This window comes from Lygodium microphyllum, chromosome 14, assembly GCF_053477565.2.
Source record: "Lygodium microphyllum isolate KBCC chromosome 14, Lygodium_microphyllum_v1.1.10, whole genome shotgun sequence".
Taxonomy (NCBI): domain Eukaryota; kingdom Viridiplantae; phylum Streptophyta; class Polypodiopsida; order Schizaeales; family Lygodiaceae; genus Lygodium; species Lygodium microphyllum.
This window is the reverse complement of record NC_141148.1, coordinates 74689385-74706967: the sequence shown is the minus strand read 5'-3', so window position 1 is coordinate 74706967 and position 17583 is coordinate 74689385. Positions and strand designations below refer to the sequence as shown.

General features: G+C 39.6%; 1 protein-coding gene across 4 annotated transcripts; it reads left to right on the top strand.

Moving 5' to 3' along the window:
* The first annotated feature begins 389 nt into the window (after nt 1–389).
* Nucleotides 390–7125, top strand: LOC148025732 (putative linoleate 9S-lipoxygenase 5). 4 transcript variants are annotated; one of them, XM_087692949.1, is made up of 10 exons: nt 390–606; nt 1107–1386; nt 1741–2027; nt 2211–2454; nt 2812–3168; nt 4562–4647; nt 4736–4843; nt 4922–5256; nt 5358–5642; nt 5778–7125. In XM_087692949.1, exons 2-10 carry the CDS (start codon nt 1182–1184, stop codon nt 6562–6564), a joined length of 2694 nt encoding a protein of 897 aa, XP_087549075.1. In that variant the 5' UTR covers nt 390–606; nt 1107–1181; the 3' UTR covers nt 6565–7125. The 4 variants fall into 4 exon arrangements, with proteins under 4 accessions (XP_087549075.1, XP_087549077.1, XP_087549078.1 ...); XM_087692951.1 differs by having other exon boundaries at nt 1104–1386; XM_087692952.1 differs by lacking the exon at nt 390–606 and adding an exon at nt 655–893.
* The last annotated feature ends 10458 nt before the right edge of the window (nt 7126–17583 follow it).

Here is a 17583-nt window from a genome sequence, read left to right as displayed (position 1 = left end):
GGGGGGCAGGTGCCACGCATCCAGCCCCCCCCCCTAAAATTGCGCCCGCCCCGGCGCAAAACACCGGGGTGAGTCTAGGCGTAGAGCGCCCAGTGAAACTTAAAGGACAGGATTTAGGCTAAATGGGGTGAACACAAAAAACCTAGTAATTGTTAGGACAGTTCTTCTCAGCGCATTTTCTTGTATTCAAATGCTGGGGTGTTAGGCGTCAACTCGGTGGCTTGTATGAGTGAATAACATAAACAAGGAGTTGGAGAGTTGGATTGATGATGGGGAGAGAAGAGGACCCATTGAGAAGTGCTGGCTGAGTCAGATGACTTTTATGTACTTTCTGATCTGATGTGGATACCATTTCAATGTTGCAAGTTTTTGATGCTTGCGTGTTGCGCGTGCAGTCCAATTCTCTGAGCTATAACGCTGTGGGCAGAGTGAAATCAGTGAAAGAAAGAGCTTTTAGAGAGAGACAGTCACACAGAGAGAGAGAGAGAGAGAGAGAGAGAGAGAGAGAGAGAGAGAGAGCTGCCCTTTTGTATTTAATGCACGTTTAACAGGCTCTTCATTCAGTATACATCCATTTTTTCTCGCAGGTTTAACAGGCTCTTACAGGTGCACTCTCTAATGGGTTCTCAACCAGTCTTTCTTTCATATTGCTCTTCTTCTTGAATTGCTTCCAAGTGCTAGCTGCAAGCTTCCTTTTTTGTTTTGTTTTGGTCTGAACTTATCCTTACTCCCCGTTCTCTGTATTGCATTCTTAAAACCCTTATAGAATAGAGCACTCGCATTAAGGGCCCGCAGCAGACTTAGGCTCCTCTCATATCTATATCAATATCCTCTCCATACTTCAACCTTGCCACATTTCCTGCCAATTCCCCTCAACTTGCAGACCAACTAAAGTAACTTTGCTGACTGTCTGATGGATGTTTTTCTCCTCCTTTGATTTCATACCCTTCTGTACTTTTTAAGGGCACAAATTTTGTTGCATGTGTTCAAAGCATTAACGTATCAGGACCACAATGCATTTTTGCAATCAGCTACAGTTTCAGTTTTGGAAGCGCTGATTTGATGAACCCATCACTAAATTTGGCATCTCTTTCAACGTCTAGCAGGAAATATTTGAGGATACTAGAAAGGAAGGCAGTTCAGGGACAGTAAGGAAGAACGTATATTGACATCACACCAGAATGTTGGGGGCTGTCGGAAAGCTTCTCAATGCTTTTGCTAGAAAGTCAGCAGAGGATGAGACAGTTGAATTCAAGGGCACAGTCTTGCTTCAAAGGAAGAACATTTTTGATGTGAATGATCAAGTGGCATATTTCACAGACAACATATCGGATGTAGTAGGGGAAAAAATTGAGTTTCAGCTTGTGAGTGAAGACATTGATGATGGTAGGTGATTTTGTTATTACGACCTTATGATGTCTGTACGACTTTCTAAGCAATTCAGTTTATTTGAAAAAGTGTGTGGGGGCTTGTGACGATGTCCTTTGCATGGCTTAGGCACCAGATAAACTCTAAACTCATTGTGCACACTGCTAACCTTATGTGGTAGCATTTGCTGGCACCAAAATATGTGCAACTGTAATGTGATACCTGGCCTCATGGTCTAGTTCTAGGTGGTATCACATCCTTTTGTGCATAGGCCCGATGTTAAACAGTCAGTTAGACATCACAAGGCTTTAAAAAATTGTCATAAGTTGGCATGGTTAACTGATACTTGTGTGCTGAAAACATGGCTCGCAGACAGCTTACTGGGGAAAAGAAGTGAGATAGCTACTTTGGAGGGCTGGCTCCTGAAGCCTGACTCGCTTGCGGCAGATGAAGGTGCGCTCTACACAATCACCTTCAAAGTCGCAAAGGATTTTGGCATGCCAGGAGCAGTTCTGGTAGAAAATCACCACCCCAGTTGGTTTTTCCTTAAATATATTACTGTGGACATGCCAAACAAACCTGAGGTTCAGTTTCCTTGCAACTCTTGGATCTACAATCACCATCATTATGGATATCCACGGATATTTTTCAGAAACAAGGTCTGTATAGGATGTATTCAAATTCTTCATTCACTAGATTCAAGTCACTTTCTCAGCCCTCTGGCTGTTTGAGCTTGTTATTGTCAGAGAAGATCATCCTTTTCAAATTTGTATGGTCTCACCATGGGCTTCTTCATTGTACATGGTTTTATCTATTAATCAATATTCGCTTAATTTGATCAGGCTTGTCTTCGGCACGAAACACCACCAGGTATTATGGATCTACGATATAAGGCACTTGAGCAGTTGCGAGGTGATGGCACGGGTGATAGGCTCCGACCAGACAGGATTTATGACTATGATGTATACAATGATTTGGGGAATCCAGACTTGGATCAGGAACTTTATGGAAGACCCATCCTGGGTGGTTCTAAAGAGTACCCCTATCCGAGGAGGTGTCGCACTGGTCGATCAAGGACTAAGACAGGTTTGTTCGACCAAATTTATGTTTGATTAGTGTCCTCAACAATTTGCTTGGGGGAATGGACCACTACTATCAATAGAAGACAAGCTATGGATAAGTGATCAATTGCAAAGTTCTACTCTAGTTTGGATAAAGCAGAAACAAATCATTAAGATCCTTGGTTCACTTGATTGGGTTAGAAATGAACTGGTTATTGAGTTGTGCATGCATCATCAATAAACATCGAATGGTTTATAGAGCTATATGCAGATAAATTTACTTATATTGCTTCTTCAGTGCAATATTCTAGACTTAAGAAGGTGGGCTATAACAAAAACTTACCATATCACACTAATGCATACATGCTCGTATTTGGTTCAGATCCTGCATCAGAAAGACCCGTGTTAGCTGCTGAGTTGGTATATGTGCCTAGAGACGAGAGGTTTGGACACATCAAGAAATCAGATTTCTTGGGCTCCTCGATAAAATCATTTGCCCATGATATTATGCCTGCTATTGAGACGCTTTTTGAAGGCAGCACAGAGTTTGAGAGCCTAGAAGCCATTAAGGATCTCTACTCCAAGGGTGTTGACTTCAGCAGTTGTGCTTCCAAGGAACTCTCAGAGGAAGAGAGGCAGTCTGAGTACAAAAATCCTCTTGAAATGATACAGGAATTGACTGATCCAGAGTCTGAGGACCCTAATTTGATAAAGTTCCCTGTGCCTCAAGTCATTCAAGGTGAGCTTTTTTTAAACCCTTTATTTTTCTTTCCCATTTTTGAAGACTGCAGCATGTTACTTGGTTTTTGTAAGAGAAAGGTGCTCCATCATAGAATGCAACAATTGAAGATTGAGATCTTTCTTAATTTTCATGGATTTGTACTGCAGAAATCTTCTATATTTAGAGGAATCGCATCATGGATGAAGCTCTGCATATTAGCTTCATTTCAAAGGGAATCTCTAAAAAGTATGGTTAACCTAAGTGTTTGAAATTGTGTCTATTATAATTGCACACAAGTAAACTACAAGAGCAAAATTCAATGCAGGCATAGGCTTTGTCTGAAAATGTGGCAAGCTCCTTTTGAGGATTGAACTTTGGTTATATTGGGAGCCGAGATTCAATGGCAAAAGGGTGAAAATTGAATGTTTTTCTTTTTTGGATAGAGGCTCCTTCCTAGAATCTTACTGCACAGGATATAAATGAACCGGTGGGCATGTGGTCAATCAATCTCAGAGTGAGAGGACACTGTTGAGTTATATTGATCAGCACGTGCCTGTTTAATTGAACGTATTCCTATCCTGAGGCCTATGGGTTTACTTGATTTAATCTACTGATCAAAAGGGAGGTCAATTATGCAGGTTTGTGTCTAGTTATGAAAACCTCAGTAAAACCGTATTCCAGTTTCCCTACACATCCAAATCACCCAATAATTTTTGCAAATATACCACCTCACATGTTGCCATAGCACGACTGGAGCAACTGCAAGTGCTTCATGCATAAGATTATCATTTAGGCCATCATGCTACCATCCATACTGGTGTCTCTGAACATTACATTGTGCTTTCAAACATATATGACTGCATCACTGTTATGAACCTATCTCAAGGTGATGTCCACATGCTAGACAGAAGCTTGATTCCATTCAAAAACTGGAACAAGGTGTGTAAAGTTTAAACTGGTAAGCGTGAGCGGAATGTAATGCTGTCTCAGTCTTCCTTGCTGATATACCTACAGCTCTAGAGACAACTTTGTTTGTTTTCACTGCTGTGTTGGGCGGGTCACAGCATTGTGGTAGATGGACAAAGGAGTTCCTCAGTGAGATGTGACTTCCATTGTCATTTCAGGTTGCCATTTTCCCTTACTCAGAAGAGCTGACATAATTCACAGAGTACCTACTGCATCAACAGTTACAGTAGATAATATTCAGTATCAAATTTACAAATTTACAAATTTACAAGTGCTTATGTGATCAAACAGTTGATTAAAAAGGAGAGTGGACCATTTCCATGCATTCTGCAAGCAGATGTATGCATGCAACACCTCATTGAAGTTGTCTGTTTGGCCATTTTTATCTCTGAAATGCAGATAAGCTTGAGTTACTGTGGTTTGTTTGAATAAAAACTGTCACCAGATAACGACAGAGCTTGGGCCGAAGATGAAGAGTTTGCACGCCAGTTGTTGTCGGGTCTGAACCCAATGGTTATTCAGAGGATAACAGTAAGACCAGTTACATCTTGTGAGCTTTAGGTTACTATTTAATGCGATGTTCCTTAAAAAGCAGCTAATTAGCTCAATTGTTTGAAAGGCATTTCCAATTGTGAGCAAACTTGATCCTGCTGTTTATGGGCCCAGAACATCTTCCATCACAAAAGGGCATATTGAACACAATCTAGATGGCCTCAGCGTTGAAGAGGTAGTGAATTCTCTTTGATTTTTTTTTTCTGGAGATTATAGCATGCAAAAACTGAGTAGATATATGTCCATGGAGCAGGCCATCAAACAGAATAAACTTTACGTGCTGGATTACCATGACGTCTACTTGCCATACATTGAGAGAATAAATGCATTGGAGGGAAAAGGATATGCAACACGAACGATTCTGTTTCTAACAAGCGAAGGGACATTGAAAGTAGTGGCCATTGAGCTAAGTTTACCCCTTAGTAGTGTAAAGAAGATCTCAAAGATCAACCGGGTATTCACACCGCCCAAAACCCCCCATAAAAACTCAGTTCTGCACAGCTCATCTCATGATCACTCGGTCTGGCACCTTGCTAAAACACATGTAGCAATTAATGACACTGGTTACCATCAACTTGTCAGCCATTGGTACTCATTCGAACCATTACAAGACTCTTTTGCAAATTGTATCATCATTTCACTGATTTTCACGTTTGTTCTAGAATAATGGTCTTCACTTTTGATGACAGGCTCCAAACTCATGCTTCCATCGAGCCTTTTATAATTGCTACTCACAGACAACTGAGTCCTTTGCACCCACTTCATGTTTTGCTAGTGCCTCATTACAAAAATACTATGAACATCAATGCAATCGCAAGGAAAATTCTTATCAATGTTTACTCAGGACAGTTTCTTATTGGTGGTATTATTGAAAGGACTTTTACCCCAGGGAGATATTCAATGGAGTTGAGCTCAATAGCTTACAAAAACTGGCGGTTTGATGAGCAAGGTTTGCCTGCTGATTTGATCAAAAGGTAACCCATGATTGCATACAGGCTACAGACATAGAGAGTGCATGTAAAGGAAATTAAACATGTTAGAAATGAGACGATCACAATTGGCAAAGTTTTTCTCCTTTATTTTCATGAAGAATGGGAAAATGGATGCAGGGGAGTAGCAGTGTACGATGCAAAAGCTGATCATGGGATGAGGCTACTTATAGAGGACTATCCATATGCAGTTGATGGGCTTGAGATATGGTGGGCGATCGAGGAATGGGTAAAGGAATATATTGCAATACATTACAATGCTGCAGCTGCGGTGGTAAGGGATGACGAGCTACAAACTTGGTGGAGAGAGTTGAGGCAAAAGGGTCATGGGGATAAGAAGGAAGGGTGGGTGGAGTTGGATAGCTTGGAGTCACTTCAAGAGGTGTTGACCACAGTGATATGGTTGGCATCTGCACATCATGCAGCTGTCAACTTTGGTCAGTTTGCATATGCAGGCTTTATGCCTAACAGGCCCACCATTGGGAGACAGCTCATCCCTGATGATGACGACGATGACGATGCAGATGAGAATGCCGAGGAGAAACGCCACGATCTACATCTGCTGCGTACAAACCCGGCAGCATTTTTCCTGAAGTCTGTATCTACCCAATCTCAGGCTGTCATTGTGATGGCAACCTTGGAGATCCTGTCAACACATGCCAGTGATGAGGATTACTTAGGCCAACGCAGTGACTCGCCCTTCTGGACGTGTGATTACAGAGTTTTAGCAGCATTCCGCAGGTTCTCCGATCGGCTGGCCCAAGTGGAGGCCAACATGATGGCTCGCAATGCTGACCCTTCCCTCAAGAATCGCTGCGGTGCGGTCAATATCCCGTACACTCTCTTGGTCCCTTCTTCTACAAGTGGAATGACAGGTCGTGGGATCCCAAACAGCACCTCCATTTAAGGAACTGCTGCAGCCGGCAGCCGGATTCTGTAAAACTGGGAAGTCTTTACAGCCATTAGTGTCAGTAAGCTTGTGTATTATTAGCATGCACATCTTCTATCGAAGATTTCAGGTCCCTGCCATATATTTGAAGCATTAGCAGAGCACTAGTTTTGTAAACTTGCAAAAAATTCGGATCTCATACACAATGCTGACTAACAGAAAGCTGGTCCATCAGGATAATATTGTCATTTCTTTCATGCTGCACCTCCCTACAAGGGTCATTGCAAATTGCCACCATCCTTGATCCATGGAATGCATAGCAATCAGCACATCCTTTTGAGCATGGTGCACAAGGGAAAAGAAAGAAATATAAGAATTCTCAAGGGCCATGCTTCTGTCCCACCACACTTGTGATCTTAGGGCCGTGCCACACGCAGAGTCTATACTTGACTTTCAAAGTAAAGGTGAGTATGATTTTAGTTAAGTAAGAAGAAAAAGAGCATGTCACACCATGTAAACTCAACTTATTTGACATCTAAAAGGTATGGCATGTCTATGTGTGACCGTACTCTTAATTTCCTCAAGAGTGAACAAGGCACCCTGAAGATGCATAAAGCCGTAAGGTCATCTAAACTATTAAGCAAGCCAAGTAATTCATTTAAATCCCTACATAAGCCCAGCAAGTTGCCATATTATATAAACATCACAACTATCATATTAAATCTTTTAATCTCCACATGAATAGCTAGATATCTCCAACCCTTATTTCTTGAGTAATATAACTCTTACTGCATTATGCGTTATAAAGACGTATCTTCCAACAAGTGCCACATTATGATCATGTCAAAGGTTTTGACTCAAATCAATTTGTAACTAATTGATGTTTTAGCCATTGGTAATTTATAAGTTGGAAGTAGCACTCTAATCAATTGCTGGTAACAAATCGTGAAAGATATGTGTTCTTTTTTAAATGGGACAAATACTAAAGAGTATAAAAAGAGAGAAAATGGTATTTAGTGTATCAACTTTTAGTTAGGAAACCTAACCCATGCTTAAGAAGGGCTAATTTCTATGGAGTTCCATTTTTTGGCTACAAAACACAAGCTGTTAGTTGCATTCACTTTATTTACCTAGAGATCTTTCCTGTAGGATCTCCAAGTTTGAGTTAGGCTTCTTTGAGAAGAGGATGTTAGAGTTGGCTTCTTCTTTTTCTATTATGCGTCTTTCTTCTATATGTTTGCAAAACTTTTTGAATGCTATGTTGCTTTCTTCTTCTTTTTCTACATTTTTCTTCCTTAGCCATTTCTTGTGGTCCTACTCAAATTTGGGTTTGACCATCTCTACTTGTAGTGAGATATCAAATTTAACCAATTGGGTCCAGTTTTTCTCCTTTAAAGATTGCCTTATTCTTGCATAGCCAAACATTCCAAAGGTGTGCACTTCAAAGCCAAATCTGGACCACACAAGCATCACAAATGCAAAAACTTGTGAACATTAGCAATAGATTTACAATTAAGAAAGATATGGGGTATTGTTCCAATTCTTGTCATGTATCTAGGGCAATGTCATTATCTATCCCTAGTTGATGATTCCTACTATTTGTCCAAATAGCCTTTAAAAGAATGAGCCACGTTAGGCGAGAAACTTTTGATAGAATATTCATATCCTAGGTCATTTGAAACATGTAAAACCAATGTTGGGGTGCCAATTTAGTCTCCATCTTTTATTTAGTTTACTGATCAACCTACCTTCTTTAGTTTTGATACTTGGGAGGGAAATTAGTGGTTTTTCATTGTACCAACAAATGCCCCCAAGATCAAACTTCATCTTTAATCTTGGAGTTACAAGGAGAATGGAGATTGCGGAGAGAGAGAGAGAGAGAGAGAGAGAGAGAGAGAGAGAGAGAGAGAGAGAGAGAGAGAGTTTGTGGTGCTTCTAGCAGCTCTCTTGTGAGCAACAACTTATTGTCTTATCACTCAAAGAGTAAAGAATGAGTGTGCACATATATAGTTAAGGGTTGATGAGTAAGATAGGTGGTTGGTTAGTGGTCACATTAGGCTCTACACCCAACAACCTCCCACTTAAAGGCCAATGTGCTTTTAAGGGAGAGAAAAGAATAAGAGAATGTGTGAGGCAATACATGTGAGTAATCCTTACCTAATGCCCATCAACTCTCTACGATGTGTAATCCTTTGAGAGGGTAGACTCTTGGTTTGAAAGTCTACATGGTTATGATTAGTGTAACCTTTGACGAGTCCAACTCGCTTGTCCTCAAGCACTTGATGAATGAAGTGATATCTCACTTCGATACGCTTACCATTCCCATGGGGCTTGCTTTAATCCATAAAGAGTATTTTTAAGCTTGTAGACAAGCTTTTCTTTGCCATGGTTAACAAAACTCTCTAGTGTTGCATGTAGATCTTATCATGAAGTTTACCATGTAGAAATGTTGTCTTGGCTTTCAAAATTTTAAGGTCCATATCATTCTTAGCCACCAAAGCAAGCATAGTGCAAAGAGGAGTTAGTTTCACCACATGTGAAAAAATCTCATCAAAGTCCTCACCCTTTTTTTTGCTTAAAACCTTTGGTCACTAACCTTGACTTATACTTTTGTTTAGCATCACCTATAACCTCAACTTATAGATCCACTTCGATGGCAAATAATTTTTCTACTTTGACAAATAAATAAACTCCCAATTTTTATTCTTTATAATGGAATCCATTTTAGACCACATAGCTTGCTCCCACTTGTGCTTATCATCATGAGTCATTACCTCTTTATAACAAGATGGTTTTCTACGATCTATCAACTTCACATAGTCAATATTAGGTTAAATCTCTCAAGGGGATGAGAGATATGAGTAGATCTACATAACACAATGGGATGACTTATAGTGGGAATTTCAACCTCTAGTCTTTCTTCATAAGACACCTTAGGGCTCTCAATATGTTGCTCAATAAGTTTACCTACTTCATTCTCATTAGTTGAAGCATCAATTGTGTCCTATTTTTACACATTTGGTGGACTAGCAGTTGCCTTATGTGAAAAAATAATAGGTGACACTACATTCTGGAAAGTAACCTTCCTTATTTCCACATTCGTAAGAGGCTACTTATGTATTTTCTTCTCATTCAAGATCACATCATTACTATGGACAATCTTTCTACCTTCTGGATCCCAAAGGCGATAATCTATCTTGCCACTTTGTCCATGTTGGGGGTTAAAGATCGCATGTGCCTAGCTGCCTACATTTGTATACTATATTATATCCACACACATATATATTGTAGGTGGTAGGTGCCTATCTCTATTACTTTATTCTTTATTCTTTCAGTGGCAATAGAATAGGGGAAGGCAAGTCACACATTGTGATTATTAGAGTTTGCACACATTGATCTCTATCTTCTTTGCTTGAACCTCCACATCTCTTGCTCCCTTCTTGCTTCCACTTGTGCTTTTACTTCTTCTCCCCCTTTTAAGTGGTACCAGAGTGAGCATTCAAGGAACTTCTTCATCACTTGCTTCATCCCCATAAGAAGAGCTTGCTTCAAGCTTTCAACTCCATCCTTCCAAGGTATGCACTAGGTCTCAGCTTGCTCTAGGCTTGTGAAAGCTTGTTCCAAGGCTTTAAGGAGATCCATTGAGCATTGGTTGAGGTCCCATTGTGGTCTTAGCTACTCCATAAGCCCAGAAGGCTACTAATGTAATTCGTGTTGCTAGGATAACATCTTGTCCTAGCTAAAAAAACCTCCAATGACTCTTATCTTGCTCTTGGCACTTGGCACACTACTTGGCATTCATTCAGGCATTGCTTGGGTTGCTCTTTGTTGAGAAATATGCAATCACACCCATGTGACAGCCTCTTTGTATGGAGCAGTAGGGCAAGACACAAGCAGTTTGCTAGAAAGGATGCCTGAATCCCATAAGCACAGTGGAGAAAAAGGGAACCATCATGAGCCTATAAAGTGATGTACCTTCTTATCATTCAATGATGGAATAATGTTGTAAATTTTCATTTCAGTCATAGTCTATGTCATACTCAAGATTGTGTTTATGAGTCCAAGCTTCCATCTTGGAACCTAATTCACTTGAGTAACAGTTGGTCTCTCTAGTCTATGTCATCATGAACATTCTCTTTGTGTTCCATCCACCATAGCCATGCTCTAGATCCACACATTTTCAACATGGTATCAGAGCCCAGTCGTGCATAGCATTGCTCCTCTAGCACCACTTCACCTCCATCTAGCTCAGCTTGAGCTCATGACTTCATATTCAGCTCCATTCCCACTTCCAGCTCCACTTAAAACTTATTGTCTGTCATAGTCAAACTCCTCCTGCTAATCATGATCCTCCAGGCTTGCATTAGTCAATGTCGCACCACTAATGTTGTTGCAGTCACACCCTCCAACTAGTACTAATACTAGTAGTACTACTAACAAAACCAACGTGGCATGGCTACATTGATAATGCACGCATGACCAGACAGCTTTGCTGTGGGAGCATGTGCTAGCTATTGTTGTAAAGCCATACCTTCATCCAAATGCAAAGGGAGAGAACCTCACATGGAGTGTCAACCTTGCCTCGGCAATGTCAGGCTTCTACAATCAGACAATGCTCAATTTTAATGTGGCCCCCATACAAGGTGGAACTAGGCGGTGTTGGGGGCAGCATCAAGGTGAAGTCTATACTGGCGAATGCGCTGTATGTGGTGAGCGCATGCTCAAATGATTATGTCAACAATTACTACCTCAATCCTAGGCTCCAATCTCTCTACAACATCACTCAATACACTGCTTTCCTCTCTGGCCTCATTACTACTTTCCTTCAGGAGAGCTGTACAATGAAGGGGCTCACAAGATTGCAATCGTTTCATTTCCTCCACTGGGTTGTGTGCCATTCCAGATAGCCCTCCATGGCAGTAGCTCTGCATTGCTCAACAAGCGAAAGGCCTCGTGTGTACCCTTCCTCAACCAAGTGGCCACACATGCCAATATGAAGTTGTAGTCTCTCATCTCCACTTTGCAGAGCACCCTCCCTAGAATCAATTTGGTCTATCTTGACAGCTACAATTTGGTGTTTGATGCTTGCCAACACCCTTCCAAATATGGAGGACATGAAGCTACCTACACCAAAGAGCAATCAATGTATTCATTTGAAGAACTTGAAGACATGCCTGCTACCTTGGAAAAAGTGCAAGAGTTTGAAGTCATTTCCGTTGCCTTAAAGATAATGATACCTTTGCTTGAGGGAGACATGAAGATTAATGCAAGCAAAGTCAATGAAGACCATAATGAAGAAAAAGACCAAGAAAAAGAAGACCATGAAGACAAAAAGAGCATCAAGGAAAGAAAAATGGACAATGTCAAAGAAGCGGACAAAGAAAAGAAGATCTACTATGCCTACCATGACATATCTAATGAAGAAAATCACAAGGGCTTGTCGGTCCTTGTCTCTACTTTTCACTAGAACTTTGTATTGAATGTACTTGCCAATAATGCTCCTGACATATGCCTTGTAAAACTCCTCATGTAAGCCTATGCATAATAGCCTCTACACACTTAGTGAGGCCTTGTAATAGCCCCTGGATGTTAGCCATGTTTTTTGGTACCCACACTTAGCCTTTTCTGCGATAGCCTCTGGTGTTTACCATGTTTGTGGCATACCCACACTTAGTAAGGTTCTACCCATGATAGCCTCTGTACACTTAGTGCCTTTTTCACGGTTGTGATTGAGGAGGGGTGTTGAGAAATATGCAATCACACCCATGTGATAGCCTCTTTGTATGGAGCAATAGGGCAAGACACAAGCAGTTTGCTAGAAAGGATCCTTGAAATGGAGGATGCTTGAATCCCATAAGCACAGTGGAGAAAAAGGGAACCATCATGAGCCTATAAAGTGATGTACCTTCTTATCATTCAATGATGGAATACTATTGTAAATATTCATTTCAGTCATAGTCTGTGTCATACTCAATATCGTGTTTATGAATCCAAGCTTCCATCTTGGAACCTAATTCACTTGAGTAACAGTTGGTCTCTCTAGTCTATGTCATCATGAACATTCTCTTTGTGTTCCATCTACCATAGCCATGCTCTAGATCCACACATTTTCAACACTCTTCAACACTCTTTGGAGAGATCTTGATCAACCATTGACTATGGAAATAGACAAGTCTTCTATATACTCTGTGGGACATCATATATTGGGATGCTATTTCGATGGCCAGATATTACGTGGATTCTTTGAGGTGCTATTTGGATTGGTTAGAGCTTATTTACCTTAGGTTTAGTAAGGTATTGTTATAATACAATTTTGGATAGTAAGCATACATTGTGCAGGCTTATGCTTTGAATGCCTATGAGAAATTTGGGAATGGTGTGTGCTTATATGGATGGAATTAAAGTATGTGCCCGAATATGCTTATAATGTGTTGAGATTCGTATTTGATCTCCATTATTGGATGTATTTGGACATTGGACATTTTCTTTAGTGATTCTTTACTTGCGAATTAAAGACATATTTGATATATATGCTATGGAATGTATTTATGATGCACTTGGGCTTCATGGATACTATGGCACTTATGTCTTGAACTTTGCTTGCTCACTTTACATTCCCGATTTGTTTCCAGTGGGAGTTATTTGTATTTACATTGTAGATCTTGGTTCATTAGAGACCGTGGGGGAGTCTTGCTTATATATATGCTTAGTTGATCTATGCATATACTGTTCTTGCAGATATTGACTAGATGATTAACTTTTGAGGTAGCAATGGGAGCTTATTTTGTTGGTCATTTTTCAATAGGTGTATGGTAATTTATTGCAATTTTATGGACATCAATAATTTGTTTCTAAAAAAAATCTTTGAGAATAGACGCTTTGTTTGAGCACTATAGTGCCTACTCTTTGTGAATAGCTATATGCTCTTTTGTTCCACACTTATTACCCTCACTTTTAGTTCAATTTTTCGGCTATTTTGTTGTGACTACAATAGCCTATTTTCTTATACATTGCAATCATTTGCAGACATAATCATAGATACTTCCAATGCATCAAATGATAGTGCTATTTTCAACATTGAGAAGTTAGATGGTAACAACTTCCAATATTGGAAGGCACATATATACTAGGTATTGGTGCAAAAGAAGGAGGTTAGGCTGTTGAAAGACAAGGGTATAAAGAAAGAAAATTGGGATAAAAATGATTCTAATGGGATAGATGAGTTTGTTAGTCCACTATCATATTTTCTTTGTTTACGTAGGTCTACTTCAATGTTATTTCAACTAATGGTGGTGCATATGATTTATGGTGGAAGATATGTGATCTTTATAACAAGCAGAGTCATGCATCTCAGTTGTATTGGTTGAAGAAGCTTGTGGAACTTTGCACATGAAGGAGGGTACTCCTATGTCTACTCATTTGAATAAGTTCCACTCTATTTTCAATAGGCTTATCTTGTAGGGCATTCACTTTGAGGATAACGTAAAGTTCTTGTTCTTGCTTCTCACACTACCAGATTCATTGGATATATTTCATATTGTTATGAGTGCTAATCTTCTTGCGAATGGTTTCAAATGTAGTTATGAGTGCTAATATTCTTGAAGATGGTTTTAAATGTAGTGATGTAAAGAGTGCTTTACTTACAAAAGAAGGAAATAGCAGCCCACACTTCTCATGCACTTATAGTTAGAGGTAGAAATGTAAAAATGAAAATAATGACCGTGGTGGAGACTCATAACCCAACAAATACAATTCTCATGCTCGTAGTCAATCACATAGTAAGTCTCGTAGTCATAAGTCTTCTTTGATATGTCATTATTGTAAGCAATAGGGTCACATTAGACCATAGTGCCATAAAATGCAATGATAGACACAATAAGAAAGATAAGGGAAAAGTGTAAGAAAATGCACAGTCCATTGAGTTTGTGTCCAATTCTAGTGTGAAGATAGAGGAGATAAATGCCTTGGAGTACAGTTTCAATGATTATATTCTTGCTGCTTCATCACTTGATACTACTCCATTGACCGATGCTCCATCCTTTTACTCATAGTGTTGGATTTTTGATTCAAGGGCTTCATTCTATGTTACCCTACATTGTCATTGGTTTCATAGCTATTGTATTGTTTTGGATTTTGTTAGACATTGGGAGATGACACTACATTGGATATCATTGGTATGTAGTTTGATATGGTGCTCCTTTTGTGCTTCATGATAAACATCATGTCCCAACTTTGACTAAAATTCTTATCTTAGCTAGACAATTGGATGATGATAGGTACCATGTATCTTTTGGTGGTTTTGCATCGAAGAGCACTTGTGGTAGCCCTGTTTTTACTAGAGGTGCTAAGGTTAGCAGTCTCTCTCTTACTTGTCTTTGGGTCTGTTGACCATATTTTGGCCATGATCAATATTTCACATGTATCTTTATGGTATCATCGCCTTGGGCACATGTCTTTGAAAGGAATGAAAGTGCTTACCCATTTGCAATATCTTTCACCTCTTGATTACTCATGTTTTGATTCATGTGATAATTGTCTTTATGGGGCAAATAGACACATAACTCTCATAAAAATCCTGGCTCTATGCACATGGGTGAGCCTTGGCTCTTATTGATTCAGATTTTTGTGGTCCCATGCCCTGTCAATCATTGGGTGTGCAAAGTACTTTGTTATATTCATAGAGATGATCATTCCCATAGTATTTGGGCCTATCTTATCAAGCAAGAATTGGATGTTTTGCCTATGTTTTGATACTTAGGTATAGATTGAAATATGTGTTATTTGAAAATGGAGGTGAATATGTCTCTAAGGGTTTTGAACAAATTTGTGATGGGAGGGGTATCAAGCATGAGTTGACCTCCCCATACACCCATGCCAGAATGGTGTTGCAAAGTGCATGAACAAGATTATTTAAGAAAGAGTCCATGGCATGCTTAGTCAAGCAGGTTTACCACAATACTTTTGGGCTAAGGTAGTTACTACTTCCGTGTACCTTATTAATAGATTCCCCATGCACTATTATTGGTGGTAGAGGAAGTATACTTTGGTAAACCTCCCTTACATGCACACTTGCAAGTCTTTAGATGTGAGGCTTTTTGTTGTATTCCCAAAGACAAACCCAATATGTTGGATTCGAAGTCTGCCTAATACATCTTTCTTGGATATGGTAATGTAGGTGAGATGGGATATCACTTTTGGGATCCACAAGCTCAAAGGTTATCTGTGACCATGATGCTATTTTCCAAGAGAAAAAAGTGCATATGAGACTAGAGTAGGTGATTGAGATACATAGGGCGATCTTTTAGAAGGAGTCTCCTGTTATAGTACAACTAGTCTTAGTGAGACATCTTGCTATAACTGTTGATGATGCAGTAGTCGAAGATCTACCTATTGTGTATGATCATGATGTTGGACAAAGCGGATAGGCCATAGAAACCCCATAGCTAGTCTTGAAGTACTCCAGTAGAGCTTCATGTCCTCTTGATATTATGAGCTCTCTATGGGTTATGTCATGTTGAAAAACTATGCTAAGCCACTTACCTATGAGGAGGCTATGCATAGAGGTGATTCTCATAGGGCCATACAACTTGCATTTGATTTGCTACTATAGAAAAATCACACATGGAACTTAGTTTCCTTCCCTAAGATAAGGCTCGTGATGGTAGCCTTATTATGTTAGTGCTTTATGTTGATGGTATACTTATTGTTAGGAGTGCTCATGTTGGGCTAGATGATTTAAAGACTTAACTCAAGAAGAGCTTTGATATGTGCATTTGCTATGGTAACCAGGATACAAGAGTCATGGGTTGCACTAACTCAGATAATGTAAGACATATAGATAGCATCTCTGGGTATATCTCTACTTTTGCAAGAGGTGCTATCTCTTAGATATCTAGGGTACAAAAATGCACGGCCCTATCTATTGTCGAGGAGACTGAGTACATTGCAGTCTAAGGCTTACAAGGAGGCCTTATGGTTAAACTGTTTGGTTGTAGATCTTGATATGAGTATGGCTCCTTCATTGCATTAGGATTCGATGAGTGCCATTTACTTGTCTCATAATTCGATCTTCCATGAAAATACAAAGCAGATTGAGGTGTACTATTACTTCATCAGAGAGGTGGTATAGGACAAGTCCATTGAGCTTGTTAAGAACCCTACGGATAGGAATCCTGAAGATTTGCTCATTAAAAGTCTCTTAGTGGAACATTAAACCTTTCGTAAGAAGATGATGGGTATAGGATGAGATGGCATCTATTTCTCATCCTGTCATACTTCTATGTACACTTTGTACTTTATCATTTCTTTTCTTGTTTTTTCACAATCACGCACATTCGCCTTTAAGTGTGATGTTGTTGGGGGCTCAGGGCCCCCACCTATGCCTAGCCACTTACATTTACTTGTACAATGTATCCACAACTGTACACTATAGGTAGTAGGCGCCCATCACTATCACATTATTCTTTATTCTTTCAGTAGTAATAGAACAAGGAAAGGCAGATCACACATTGTGATTGTTGGAGTTCTCACATACCAATATCTCTCTTCTTTGCTTGACTCTTCATAGCTCTTGCTTCCACTTGTGCTTCCACTTCTACTCCACCTTTCAATCCATATTACAAAAAGATGCATTACGTGGATTTCAGTTCTAACTTCATATGATTTTTCTTTAACATGTACACATAAGCTTCATAGCCAAATACTCTTAAGTGATCATAAGAGGGCTTCTTGTGCAACCATGGCTCTTCAAGAATGCCACCATCTAAAGTAGTATTAGGTGGCTTGTTTATCAAATGTATGGCAACTGCCATATCCTCAACCCAAAATCTTTGAGAGTGACTAGCATTAAATAGCATACTCAACATCTATTCATGTATTATTCTACTCATATGCATTGCAACACCATTTTGGATAGGATTGCAAGGTATAATGAGTTCCTTTTTTATTGCATGTGTTTCACAAAAATTTATGAACTCATGAGAGCCATATTCATTATTGCTTCTGAGACACTCTTACTAGACTAATTTTTTGTAAGTG

What these genes read in the sequence shown, in the direction of transcription:
- LOC148025732 (XM_087692949.1), top strand. Translation starts at nt 1,182, where the DNA reads ATGTTGGGGGCTGTCGGAAAGCTTCTCAATGCTTTTGCTAGAAAGTCA. An exon ending in TGGTTATTCAGAGGATAACA is followed by an intron (nt 4,648 to 4,735) that starts GTAAGACCAGTT and finishes ATTGTTTGAAAG; the next exon opens with GCATTTCCAATTGTGAGCAA. An exon ending in CCTGCTGATTTGATCAAAAG is followed by an intron (nt 5,643 to 5,777) that starts GTAACCCATGAT and finishes AAATGGATGCAG; the next exon opens with GGGAGTAGCAGTGTACGATG.